This window comes from Oncorhynchus nerka, linkage group LG19 (genome assembly GCF_034236695.1).
Source record: "Oncorhynchus nerka isolate Pitt River linkage group LG19, Oner_Uvic_2.0, whole genome shotgun sequence".
Classification (NCBI taxonomy): domain Eukaryota; kingdom Metazoa; phylum Chordata; class Actinopteri; order Salmoniformes; family Salmonidae; genus Oncorhynchus; species Oncorhynchus nerka.
In genome coordinates this window covers 30811126-30825200 of record NC_088414.1, presented here as the reverse complement: position 1 = coordinate 30825200, position 14075 = coordinate 30811126, and the positions used below count along the sequence as shown (strand labels likewise).

The 14075-nt window shown below is 43.7% G+C and overlaps 1 protein-coding gene across 2 annotated transcripts; it reads right to left on the bottom strand.

Moving 5' to 3' along the window:
- Nucleotides 1-6559: 6559 nt before the first annotated feature.
- LOC115101372 (7SK snRNA methylphosphate capping enzyme-like) lies at nt 6560-11099 on the bottom strand. Of its 2 annotated transcripts, XM_029620804.2 has the most exons (5): nt 10833-11099; nt 8398-10319; nt 7996-8214; nt 7668-7791; nt 6560-7566 (listed from the first exon to the last, which is right to left on the bottom strand). In XM_029620804.2, exons 2-5 carry the CDS (start codon nt 10276-10278, stop codon nt 7526-7528), a joined length of 2265 nt encoding a protein of 754 aa, XP_029476664.1. In that variant the 5' UTR covers nt 10279-10319; nt 10833-11099; the 3' UTR covers nt 6560-7525. The 2 variants fall into 2 exon arrangements, with proteins under 2 accessions (XP_029476664.1, XP_029476666.1); XM_029620806.2 differs by lacking the exons at nt 6560-7566; nt 7668-7791 and having other exon boundaries at nt 8185-8271.
- Between the last annotated feature and the right edge of the window lie 2976 nt (nt 11100-14075).

Below are 14075 nucleotides of genomic sequence, written 5' to 3'. Positions count from 1 at the left end.
CAGAATAATAGTAGAGAGAATGATTTAGTTCAGCTTTTATTTCTTTCATCACATTCCCAGTGGGTCAGAAGTTTACATACACTCTGTTAGTATTTGGTAGCATTGACTTCAAATTGTTTAACTTGGGTCAAACGTTTCGGGTAGCCTTCCATAAGCTTCCCACAATAAATTGGGTGAATTTTGGCCCATTCCTCCTGACAGAGCTGGTGTAACTGAGTCAGGTTTGTAGGATCCTTGCTCGCACACGCTTTTTCAGTTCTGTGCACACATTTTCTATAGGATTGAGGTCAGGGCTTTGTGATGGCCACGAACAATACCTTGACTTTGTTGTCCTCAAGCCATTTTGCAACAACTTTGGAAGTATGCTTGGGGTCATTGTCCATTTGGAAGACCCATTTGCAACCGAGTTTTAACTTCCTGACTGATGTCTTGAGATGTTGCTTCAATATATCCACAAAATTATCCTCCCTCATGATGCTATCTATTTTGTGAAGTGCACCAGTCCTTCCTGCAGCAAAGCACCCCCACAACATGATGCTGCCACCCCCGTGCTTCACGGTTGGGATGGTGTTCTTTGGCTTGCAAGCCTCCCCCCTTTTCCTACAAACATAACGATGGTCATTATGGCCAAACAGTTCTATTTTTGTTTCATCAGACCATAGGACATTTCTCCAAAAAGTACGATCTTTGTCCCCATGTGCATTTGCAAACTGTAGTCTGGCTTTTTGATGGCGGTTTTTGAGCAGTGGCTTTACTGTGGCTATAGATACTTTTGTTCCAGTTTCCTCCAGCATCTTCATAAGGTCCAAAGTACATTCATCTGTAGGAGACAGAACGCGTCTCCTTCCTGAGCAGTATGACGGCTGCGTGGTCACATGGTGTTTATACTTCCGTACTATTGTTTGTACAGATGAACGTGGTACCTTCAGGCATTTGGAAATTGCTCCCCTGAGTTTGAAGGTAGGCCTTGTAATACATCCACAGGTACACCTCCAATTGACTCAAATGATGTCAATTAGCCTATCAGAAGCATCTAAAACCATGACATAATTTTCTGGAATTTTCCAAGCTGTTTAAAGGCACAGTCAACTTAGTGTATGTAAACTTCTGACCCACTGGAATTGTGATTACATTTAATGATAATGAAATAATTTGTCTAAAAAAACAATTATTGGAAAAATTACTTGTGTCATGCACAAAGAAGTTGTCCTAACAGACTTGCCAAAACTGTAGTTTGTTAACAAGAAATGTGTGAAGTGGTTGGTAAAACGAGTTTTAATTACACCAACCTAAGTGTATGTAAACTTCCGACTTCATCTGTATTCCCTGGGGTGGAGAGAGAGGCATAGATCCAACCTACAACAAATACAACACCCACCCACACACAGGTATGTGTGTACACATTGGCAAACATCAATGGAGGCTCCTCAGAGGGGGAAGGGGAGGACCATCCTCCTCAGTGAATTTCATAAAAATAAATATAGTGAAACATTAAGTTGTTTTTTTTTAGATCAAAGTAATACTAAATATTTTCACGTCACCAATCATTTATTAAAACACACTGAATTTGTCCAATAGAAACTCTCATTTGTAACTGTTGGACTAATGATTACATCCTAGATCAGTTAGATGCAGGCAAGAGTATGCAAGGCGGTATTGAATGTGTCACTGTCTGTCACCTGGATTACTCAAATTTTTCTCTTAACCTGTGCTCCTACGTTGTAAACTTTCATTCATAGCCTAGGTTGTAGCAACCTCATGATGGGTATAGGGACAATTGGAGTATCATATAGTAGCTTAAACCTAGTGATGTTACATTGAGCTGGGTGAATGGAATATGAATGACAGTCATCCAATATGCTGTAATAGAAATAAGGCCAAACTCATCTTAAACATCACCAAGTGCCGCTGGCATACACGTATTTAACCACGCACACTCATGAATACAGAAAAAAAAGACCAAGCAGAGTACTGTAACAGTGTGTATAGGAATGCTCCAGTCCCCCATCTGGGCACCCATCCACCTAGTCACACAGCATAACCTGAACCAAACTACCTGGACTGGTCTGGAATTGCTCCCTTTAGGGAGATGCAGGGGATTCCAGAGGGTTCCAGAGAGTTCCAGAGCCCACAGAGGAGACAGCATGCACCACGACTGACCAGATCCATATTGACCTCTAGAGAACATTGTCTTGATAACATCACATGCTGTACCATTCACCTAAATTCCATTAAATACAGTGTAAATATTTTGCAAGGTATGATTGAAAATAGAATATGGAACCGCAGCCTGTGTTAAACGACAGTATTCAGCCAGGAGCTGACCTGACTATGGCTGACCTGTTTACCACATTACATAACCTTCCCTACTGTGTTGATGGCAAGACAGACACTGAGGGGTTACACACACACACACACACACACACCACTACTACTACTGACTTAACAAAACTTCCTAAACATTCATGTTCTAAACCGCATATAAAATATGAATCGTTACAAGATTGCATAGGGTGACAGAGAAAGTAGTATGTGTGTGTGAATAATGACAGATATACATGCACCCTCCTCACACAAAACAGAAGCTAACACATGAAAATGTAGCTTGCATGCCATTTCTCAATACCCTCTCTCTCTCTCTAACACTCACACACACACACACACACACACACACACACACACACACACACACACACACACACGTCTGGAGATTTGATACACACAAACAACCCAGGAATTCATCTTAATAGAATGGCAGCCAGAAACAGAGGAAAACAAAGGATGCACTGACAGATATCCATTACAGTAACAAAACCACCTAACGATGCTCTCGAAACCACTTAACGATGCTCTCCGAGACTGGAGAAAAACTCACTGAGAAGTATCTAGTCTCCATCCTCTAGTCCCGCTTTCTTCAAGACAATACTGTTCTGCTGGTCCTGAAGATGCCTCAGCTCAGTTTGACTGGAAGTAGGCCAAGGCCAGGCTCTGGTCAGCTAAATGAAACCCAGGAGGAACATGAGGACGATGAGGATGCTGCCCGAGGATCACATTTATTTGACATATTCGACAAATCTCACAGCTGTGACTTGAACTAGGTCACAAAATGACATTACAACCAGAGATGTCAGGACTTTTCTTGTTCACATACGACACTCAGTATAAAGCAAAACTCAGCAAAAGTGCAAATAGTCCAATTCAAACAGTTGAATTCTAATTACAGTATTCAATTAGGCTACTTGTTTTTTGGTTTTGATGATCTGACTACTTACCCCAGTTTCTGGGCTTCTGGTTTTGGTTTGAGCCTGAGAGGAAAACGTCAGAACATTTCAGACATTTCATGGAGTGTTATGCCACCCAGTGGTACTATAATGGACTACAACAAAGTAACTACAATAACACAGATGAAGAACACTAGCAATTTTTTGTAATTTCCCCAGATGTTTTATTTCACGAAGACCATATTCCTATGAGGACTCAACCGCCCAAACACCTTGTGCCACAACATCTTTGTAACAGTGGTCTCCAACCTTGGGGGGCGGGACATTTTCATTAGGGTCTACTAGCATCAACCCGGCCTTTTTGGCAGTAGATCATTTAAAACGCATCATTTGATTCTTCCCCCGCAAATAAAACGTAATTATCTGTTTAACTTGTCGGTTTATAGATATGCCGCTAATATTCTCAGCTCTGGAGCATTTATAAAAGTCATATTTCCTTGGGGGATCATGGCACTTGCTCATGTTTTTGACATAGGCCTGTCATTAACCCTTGTTATCCATATTAAAACAGTAATGTATGGTATGCTAGGGCTGTCTACTGTTCTGTCCTGGATGTCCGATGCACACAGCCTCATGAGCGGAGTTAAACTGCCGTACCCCATCAAAACCCCAAATAGAAGTTTGTTTTACCCCTTTGTAAACCATTTCATTGGAAACTAGCACTGTGTAACCTCAAAACACGGTTAATACTAGGTTTATAATAACGGATGGTCACTTCTTGCATCCAAAGCTCTGTCAAGGAATTGTTACATTTCTCCAGACCCATTCATCAGCTTTTTAACCAAACCAGTGGTCGCTTTGTTCTTGTTTGAACTGCAAACTGCTACTTTATGTACGGAGAGCTCGCGTTCAGTCGGTTTGTGCGTTAGTCAGTCTTCCTTCCGCTCTTCCTGTCTGTCCTCTCCTAGTCCATCAGTCTTCTCCTCATCCCCTGAGCCTCCCGGACCTGCAGCTCTGACAGGTAGCGAATGATGTTCTGCTATGATAGACAACCTTATTGAAATGTTACTTTAGATATTACTGCACTGTTGGAGCTAGAAACACAAGTATTTTGCTACACCCGCAATAACATCTGCTAAACGTGTGTATTGTGACCAATAACATCTGCTAAACGTGTGTATGTGACCAATAACATCTGCTAAACGTGTGTATTGTGACCAATAACATCTGCTAAACGTGTGTATGTGACCAATAACATCAGCTAAACGTGTGTATTGTGACCAATAACATCTGCTAAACGTGTGTATGTGACCAATAACATCTGCTAAACGTGTGTATGTGACCAATAACATCTGCTAAACGTGTGTATGTGACCAATAACATCAGCTAAACGTGTGTATGTGACCAATAACATCAGCTAAACGTGTGTATGTGACCAATAACATCTGCTAAACGTGTGTATGTGACCAATAACATCTGCTAAACGTGTGTATGTGACCAATAACATCTGCTAAACGTGTGTATGTGACCAATAACATCTGCTAAACGTGTGTATTGTGACCAATAACATCAGCTAAACGTGTGTGTGACCAATAACATCAGCTAAACGTGTGTATGTGACCAATAACATCTGCTAAACGTGTGTATGTGACCAATAACATCTGCTAAACGTGTGTATGTGACCAATAACATCTGCTAAACGTGTGTATGTGACCAATAACATCTGCTAAACGTGTGTATGTGACCAATAACATCTGCTAAACGTGTGTATGTGACCAATAACATCTGCTAAACGTGTGTATGTGACCAATAACATCTGCTAAACGTGTGTATTGTGACCAATAACATCGTGTGTATGTGACCAATAACATCAGCTAAACGTGTGTATGTGACCAATAACATCTGCTAAACGTGTGTATGTGACCAATAACATCTGCTAAACGTGTGTATGTGACCAATAACATCTGCTAAACGTGTGTATGTGACCAATAACATCTGCTAAACGTGTGTATGTGACCAATAACATCTGCTAAACGTGTGTATTGTGACCAATAACATCAGCTAAACGTGTGTATGTGACCAATAACATCTGCTAAACGTGTGTATGTGACCAATAACATCTGCTAAACGTGTGTATGTGACCAATAACATCTGCTAAACGTGTGTATGTGACCAATAACATCTGCTAAACGTGTGTATGTGACCAATAACATCAGCTAACGTGTGTATCCAATAACATCAGCTAAACTAAACATCTGCTAAACGTGTATGTGACCAATAACATCTGCTAAACGTGTGTATGTGACCAATAACATCTGCTAAACGTGTGTATGTGACCAATAACATCTGACTAAATCGTGTGTATGTGACCAATAACATCTGCTAAACGTGTGTATGTGACCAATAACATCTGCTAAACGTGTGTATGTGACCAATAACATCTGCTAAACGTGTGTATTGTGACCAATAACATCAGCTAAACGTGTGTGTGACCAATAACATCAGCTAAACGTGTGTATGTGACCAATAACATCTGCTAAACGTGTGTATGTGACCAATAACATCTGCTAAACGTGTGTATGTGACCAATAACATCTGCTAAACGTGTGTATGTGACCAATAACATCTGCTAAACGTGTGTATGTGACCAATAACATCTGCTAAACGTGTGTATTGTGACCAATAACATCAGCTAAACGTGTGTATGTGACCAATAACATCAGCTAAACGTGTGTATGTGACCAATAACATCTGCTAAACGTGTGTATGTGACCAATAACATCTGCTAAACGTGTGTATGTGACCAATAACATCTGCTAAACGTGTGTATGTGACCAATAACATCTGCTAAACGTGTGTATGTGACCAATACAATTTGATATGCCCCCCCCCCCCCCCCATCAATAATTAGCCTAAACCTCCAGAATATCAGATGACATTCACATAGCATAACGTAGCAAATCTCTCATGCAGTTTCCTTTGATCAAGCACTCACATGACTAGTGATAATTCGATCACACACATCAGCGCTGGCATTCCAAGGGTAGTCAAACATTTCTACAAATGTATAACAGATTAAAACTTTATATAAAAGTCATAAACGGGAGGTTACAAATCTGCACAACATCAACAGAAAAATAATGAATAGAAGTGACAGTCTTTTCATCAAGCTATTTTCCTCCCCATAACGTTTCCCTCGGTCTAGGATCGCATGGAGAAGGATGAGATCAACAGATTGGTTTGGGTTTGACGCTGTGAATCCCGTTTGTTTAGTGACTGTGGATGTCTTTTCCTTAGATTGGAGGCATCTGTAGAATGACTAATGAGCACTGACAGCATTTCAATTGATTTGTTTATTAAAAACAAAAACATTTCAAAATCAGAACTAAACCAGCACCTGGTGCAAGTAAACAAAATATTAAGCATAAGAATTGAGTAAAGCATAAACATTTCATTATGATGAACTGATTTGGGTTAAAGTGAGCTGGATTAACAATACAAGTCCAAACCATGGAGGCTCTGTATAGGTTACATATGATAAATTGGCAGCCAACCTTTGTTTGGACACATGACAAGAAGAATCCATTGGAAAAAAAAAAGACAAAAGAACATGAGTCAAATAAAAGAACAATCAATCATTCTTATAACAGCCAAAGAAAAAACATTGATCATCCCTCACATCTCACCATAGCCAATGCCACCTGACTGACAGTTCTTGAATCAGCTACAACAGTGAGGACTTATGTTAAGCAGAACAGTCTTAAAATTGAAGATGCTCTGATCCTATAAAAAGTGTGAGAAATGTCCCTAGATTAGTTCTATTTGGAGATTACATGGGAGTACATTTTATGCAAAGGATTCAAATTAGGTCTTGGTTGTCCATTCTGCTTCAAAAGTTGATCTATTGATGAACGTCGATATTAAAATGTGGAAAAAAATACAATCCTTGACTGAACAAGAGTAGGAACAGTAATAAAAAGATATGGAACAATGTCTGTGCATAGGGAGCAACAAGCCCAAAGAGTCATGATTGAGTTCACCCTGTCCCAATGCTTTTCTTCTCATCATCTAGACTGGAGTTGTGTGTAGAGAAGCCATCAGATAGTCGTTCTATAGAATCAAGTCTCATGTTTTGGTCTCCTTAGCTACCTTCTGAACACAGCATCACAAACAAGTAGAAAGCTCTGATTGGGGTTGACCTATATGCTTACAGACTGGAGATGAAGGCAGATCTTTGAGCGGGTGGCTTGTTTTGTGTCTCATGGTGGTTTGGTTTCTCCTGCTCCATCCCACTTCCTGGCAGATTATGTTCCTTTATGAAACAAGTAGATTGGCCTCTGAAAACCTGTGGAAGACATACAAATCCATTAGTTTGAGAAACAGAATAGAAAAGGACACTTGAAAGAATCAGAGATGATGTCGGTATCTAATGAACCAGTGACATGCCTCTTGATGAACTGTTAGGCGTCCCGATCAACTCGTAGCTGGAGAATCCCACTTCAGATGTCAGGTATGTGGAGAACTGCTCTGGTTTGAGGCGGATGCTGTGGTAATTCTTAAAGATGCTATCCTGCAACAGTGAGAGCGGAAAGTCAGACATGATTCCTTCTCAGCCGCAGTGCTGAGAAAAGCAACACACATGTCTTTAACAAAGAAACAGGCCACTAGTAATATGTTTTAGTCAATGTTTTGGCTATATACTGCATTTATGCACATCTACAGTAGCAGATCACACCATTGGTCCTTGCAACACTAAGTTCTCTCCTCATCTCACCGTGAGTTTCTTCCTCTTGCCGTAGGTGATCCAGGGCTGTGGCTCCAGGACGAACAGGCCTCCAGGACGCAGGTGTCTGAACACTCTGTGAAAGAGGCGCTTCAGGCCACCGTCTCCCCAGTTCAGGTGGACCCACTTGGTAACACTGAAGCATAGGATGACGTCGTACTCTGGCCGCTGGGTCAGCAGCAGAGCATCACTCTCCAGGACATAATTCCCCTACGGAGGAGAAAGATGACGACAGGGGAGGAGTTGTAGAAAATGTGTGAAGTTTCTCTGTGAGGATCAAGTAGACAGAAGCAACAAATGATTCATCATAATATTCTTAATTACCACCTTAATATTATGAATAATGATTATTAAAATGGAAACACATTAAAAGTCTGCAGTGCATATACCTACCTTGACAAAGGAGACATTCGAGGGGAAGTTACCAGGAGGCATGGTGGGTGTGTCGGGGAGTGGGGGTGCTGCTATGGGTCCCCTGGAGATCCATAAGGAGACAGGGAAGGAGCTGGTTCCCAGTTCAACAGCAGGTGCTCCAGTGTCCTCCTCCATCTCCTCAGCCCCCCTCTCCTGAGCTCTTCTCTCTGCGTGACGTGACAATACCACACCACCCGCTGCCTCTGCAGGGACCTGCTTTTCAGCGTTTCCATTTACAGCCCTGCTGGGCTGTCTTTCATTCTGTTTGTGCGTTAGTCCTCCTGAGTCTGACTCGTCTTCCCGTCTGTTGGCCTTCTCCTTCCTTTCCTCTCCTGGTCCATTGGTCTTCTCCTTCTCATCCCCTGCGGCTCGCCGGGCCTCCTGGGCCTGCAGCTCTGACAGGTAGTGTCTGATGTTCTGGCGGGCCGCGTGCACCAGACCCCCATCAATGTCCAAACCCAATATGCGGGCGGGCCGCAACTTCTTAGCAATACACAGAGTCAGGTGGCCCGTGTTACAGCCCAGATCCAGTACTGCTTTACCATGGAACCACTCTGGACGTAGACAACGGAACCGTGGGTCCTCGGCACAGCCTGGGTTGCGGTAGCCGTAGTACTTGTTGTAGTTCCCATACTGGAACTTCTTCTTGTTGCCTTGGTGCTGTTGTTTGTGCTGGTTGTGAAGATGCGGTTGCCGACCCCCTGGTACCTGGGAGGACCCCCTGGGACCTACCACTGGGGTGTGGAAGGAGGACTGCGCATTTCTCCCGGGCCCAGCTCCACGGCCCCTCTCCTCCGTCCCCGACCGGGCCATAAGAGTAGATTGGACCATCGGAGGCTCTGTTTTACCAGAGTTGCGTCTGCGTTTGCGTTGCCGGCTAGAGAGATGGTTTGGGCCTCCGGCGGTGGCTGCTGAGGAGTCTTCCTGGGCTCGAGGCTGGGCCTGGGGGGCAGATACAGTGAGCATGGCTTCATGCCTGCAGTTGGATGGGTTGATCTCATTACCATTAGCATCCTGGGGGTCCAGGACAGCTGGGACATTGGGTGCTTCTAGAACACAGGTAGACGCAGCACTAGCAGATGCCAGGTTAGACAGAGAAGAAGTGGTGTTGGTGACTTCACCACTCCTCTCTGAATCTGACAGGTCCAACACAGAGACTGTGGAACCCCCACCTCCTCCTCCATGGTGTCTGTTACGGTGTCTCCTCCTGCCACCACTCTTGAAGGGCGACACCAGGAGGCTCCTACCTCCCATCCTGCTGTTGAGGTTGAGAGGGTCAGTGATATCCCTGGGAATGAGGATCTCCACAGGGTCGCGGTTCTTGGCAGGAAGGGGGGAGGACTTGGGCGTCTCAGCGTTCAGGGCCCTGTTCACCTCCTCGTCCTGCAGGCTGTTGAGGTTCAGCGGGTCAAATATGTTTCCCCCCAGCAGGAAGTTGGTGGGCAGAACCGAGTCGCTCTCAGAGTTCACCCGTCGTCGTCTCTTACCAGCTGGATGCTTGAACCCTGCAATCATTGTGCTGCGACGCTTTGAGAGTTTCTGCTGCTGCGGTTGTTGTTTGGGTTGCTGAAAGCCATTTTTAGGGTTAACATGCTGCTCAGTCAACATGGCCTCCTGCTCAACACGCTTTGTCTGATCGTGGGGGTCAGCCGTGCTGCTGTGCTTGGTTTGGGCACCACTGTCTGGCATGGGGCAGGTAGCAGCACCATCAGTGCTGTCTGGGTTGGCCAGGGTGACCTCTGGCACTTTGGGGGCATTGTTGCAGCTTCCAGTACATTCTGAGAGTTTCTGGGGTGGCACTGGGTCCACTTTCATACTTCTGGTTGGAACAGTCTCTTTATCAACAGACATCTCTATCATCTTCCACGCAATTGTTTTGGTGCTGACATGGGACAACTGATCTGAAAACACATCAAAATAGATTAGAATAATGACCACCGAACCCAATAAATCATAAGATGTATTATTTAAAGCCCAGCTATAACTGGACAAGATTACAATAGTGCTCAGTCTCTAGTTCCTGCTTTCCCAGTTATTTAGTAAAGCACTTGTTTGTTGACAACTGAAAGTAACTTGATGATTTGTGCCTGCATGTCATTCTATAAGACCCAAGGTGCATGCTAGTATACATCCATTATATTGGAGGCAAACGTTGAGTGAACGTCTACAGTGAAGACATTGAACCCATCCTCAATGCCAGCTGCTGCGCGTGAACCAATACCAATGGTTCCTCAATACTGTTACGCTAACTAGCGCTCTATAAATGCCGATTTTTTTTCAAGAATTCACCACTTTGCGTTCATTAATAAATGCGACTAAGTAAGATACATAAATACGTAAACTAGCCATCTAGCTATAGCATGAGGCAACTGTATGTTCATCAACAACAACACAACAGTCTCAGCTCAGCTCACCGTTCTACCCGCCTTCTCGTGAAGCTGAACTGTCACTGCCACACTCCCTCCCGAGTTACTGACGTTGCTGCATCAGCTTCGTTGATAGCTTGATTGTTCGATAATATTATTTTCACTGGTGAAATGAATCAATAATGTTTGGAAAACAAGCTTCTCTAAAAATAATAAAACAATCAGTGTGGTGGTAACTGTGCGATTGTGAGCTCGCTGTACACTCCAAACTCCAACCGCTAACTTCTAGCTCAACAGCTCAACCTCACGCAGATTGGAAGGTTCCAATCGTTGTTTGTTTTATCTTTTGCCAGAGCATAAACACTGAAACAGACAAGCATCGGAACCAATAAGGTGACAGGTTTTAGGCAGTCGTCATAAAATCGACCAATTACAGACGTGTATGGGTTGAGCAATACACGTCGACCTAGTTTTGCACACAAATAGGTATCCAATAATTTGCCTTTCTGAATTTGTATTTGTTATTCCCCCGCCATTTGGCGAAATTAACTATTTACAAATGTATTATAAATCTGTATACGGTCTATACGCATCATTTTGTTAACACATTTTACATCAAGGTAAGGTTGGAGAGGCAAAACAAAACAACACAGATTGCAACGCTCCCACCCCCTTCTCATTCACTGACATGTGGTAGGGCGGGCAATTGAGAATTATCATTGGGATTTGTAGTTTTTATCCCAAAATGTCCTGGATCTTCGAGAAGGGTGCAATTGTGGGCGTTCCTGTATATGGTCATTCCTGCATATGCAAGGACCCTCTTTATACTTCTATTGGTCAATTTTTCAATTGGGACAGACCGGAGGCAGGGGCACTCCAGTACCATAGATGATGTTAATGCGCAATATCATTGGATGCCAGCCACCTATAAACCCCACAGAAGAATGGTAGACCCCTAGATAGCTAGCCGTACACCTGTAGACAGTGTCCTTTGCCCCCGCCTGTCAGGTACTGTTTTCCCGTAGTTCTGTCAAATACGGCGATGAAGGAGTACTCTGGTACATGGGAGGCAGGGGAAACACTGTGAGCTAGCTAACTAGCTAGCAAGCTGTGTACCGGAGTCCTTTAGAACTAGCTGGCTAAACTATCACACAGCAGGAGGTCGGGAACAACAAGTAGATAGTGTCCTTCGCCCCTGCCTGTCGAGCACAGTTTTCTCCGGTACACAGCAGTCGGGGGCAACAACATGTGCTAGCTAACTAATGTGTTGCCCCACAGTGTCGCCCCGTCTTCTGCCTGCTGTGTACTGTCTGCTGTGCTAGCAGGAGGAAGGGGCAACCAGTATAAAGGTGTCCTTCACCCCCGCCTGTCGGGCACGGTTTTCTCCGGTACGCAGCAGGTGGGAGGCAGGGGTGACACCGTGTGCTAGCTAACTAACTAGCAAGCTAGCACACGGTGTCGCCAAAGAGTTGTATAACTAACCTAAGGTAGACCTGTCATTTCCAATGGGAGCAAATTGATCGCAGTGGGCAGAACAAGCATGGAAGTGGGCAGAGCCAAGCACAAGCTACTGAGAGCCTATTGGTGCATTCTAGCATTTATTTGCATATTTCCGTTAGGGAACAGCCTAATCTGTGAAGTACATGTGCAACAAATCAATTCGCCCTTGCACTACTTTTAAACAATGCAATTTTTTAAACTTTGGCAAAGGGTAATGTCTACAAAAAGCAGTCCACTCTGTTTGTTATAGACTCTAGTTTTGGAAACAGAAAACTGTAAGGAGATCAAATGTTTCACTGTCGAAAAAAATGTGTAGAATGTCGACCAAAATCCATCTCGATCCACCTTCTCTCACCGCCAGCCACTGGGATTCCTCTCATCACCATATTTGGTAGTGAGTGGAAACGCCAAGTGGATGCTTCACATTTATACATCCGGTGAAATATCTGTCTCATTGTTCTATCTGTGGTGTCAACTAGCCTCCCGCTGGTCTGCTGTGTTAGCCAGAGGTGGGGATGACTGGTAGACAGTGTCCTTCACCACCACCAGTCGTGCACATTTTTCTCAGGTACACAGCAGGTGGAAGGCGGGGGTGACACCACCTGCTAGCTAGCTAACTAAGAAGCTAGCACATGGTGTTGCTAACTAGCAAGATAGCTAGTTAGCTAGCACACAGTGTCGCCCCTGCCTTCCGCCTGCTGTGCTAGCAGGAGGCGGGGGCAACCAGAAGACAGTGTCCTTCACCGACGCCTGTCGGGCATTGTTTTCCCATAGTTCTGTTAATGATGGTGAGGGCAGGAACCAATGGGATGGGGGTGGTTTTCATGTAGGAACCATTGGGATGCTCGAGGGGGAGCCATTCCTGCAAATGCAGATGCAAGAAATGCCAACAACGAACAGTGAGCCTTTGTACTCATGTATAAAAAATAAAAAAATGATGAAAGAAAAGCATTGCAAATTTTAATTTTAGTATGGAAGAGATGGAAAAATGATTGTTATCAATCAATAATGTCAAACCTCCTGGCATTGACAACTTAGATGGAAAGCTACTGAGAATGGTAGCTGACTCTATAGCCACTCCTATCTGTAATATCTTTAATGTGAGCCTATAGGAAAGTCTTTGTCCTAAGGCCTGGAGGGAAGCTAAAGTCATTCCGCTACCCAAGAGTGGTAAATCGGGCCTTTACTGGTTCTAACAGCAGACCTATCAGCTTGCTGCCAGCTCTTAGCAAAATGTTGGAAAAAATGTGTCATCCCAAATACAATGCTACTTCTCTGTTAACAAATTAACAACAGACTTTCAGCGTGCTTGTGGAGAAGGACACTCAACATGTACTGCACTGACATAAATGACTGATGGTTAGTTCAAGGAAATTGATAAAAAGAAGATTGTGGGATCTGTACTGTTAGATTTTAGTGCAGCCTTTAATATTATTGACTGTAACCTGTTGTTGAGAACTTATGTGTTATGGCTTTTCAACCTCTGCCATATGGTGGGTTGAGAGCTATCTATCTAATTTAACTCAGAGAGTTTTCTTTAATGGAAGCTTCTCTAATGTCAAATATGTCAACTGTGGTGTCCCGCAGGGCAGCTCTCTAGGCCCTCTACTGTTTTCTATTTTCACCAAGGACACTGGCATTGAACAAAGCATGTGTGTCAAAGTATGCTGAGGATTCAACCATATACGCATCAGCAATCAAACTAATGAAATCACTGAAACCCTTAACAAAGAGTTGCAGTCTGTTTTTGGATTGGGTGGCCAGTAATAAATTGGTCCTGAACATCTCTAA

Excerpts from the sequence above, each read along its gene's own strand:
- LOC115101372 (XM_029620804.2), bottom strand. The coding sequence starts at position 10,278 with ATGATAGAGATGTCTGTTGATAAAGAGACTGTTCCAACCAGAAGTATG. Across the intron at positions 8,215-8,397 it reads CGAATGTCTCCTTTGTCAAG|GGGAATTATGTCCTGGAGAG; the intron begins GTAGGTATATGC and ends TCTCCTCCGTAG. Across the intron at positions 7,567-7,667 it reads GCCTAACAGTTCATCAAGAG|GTTTTCAGAGGCCAATCTAC; the intron begins GCATGTCACTGG and ends TGTCTTCCACAG.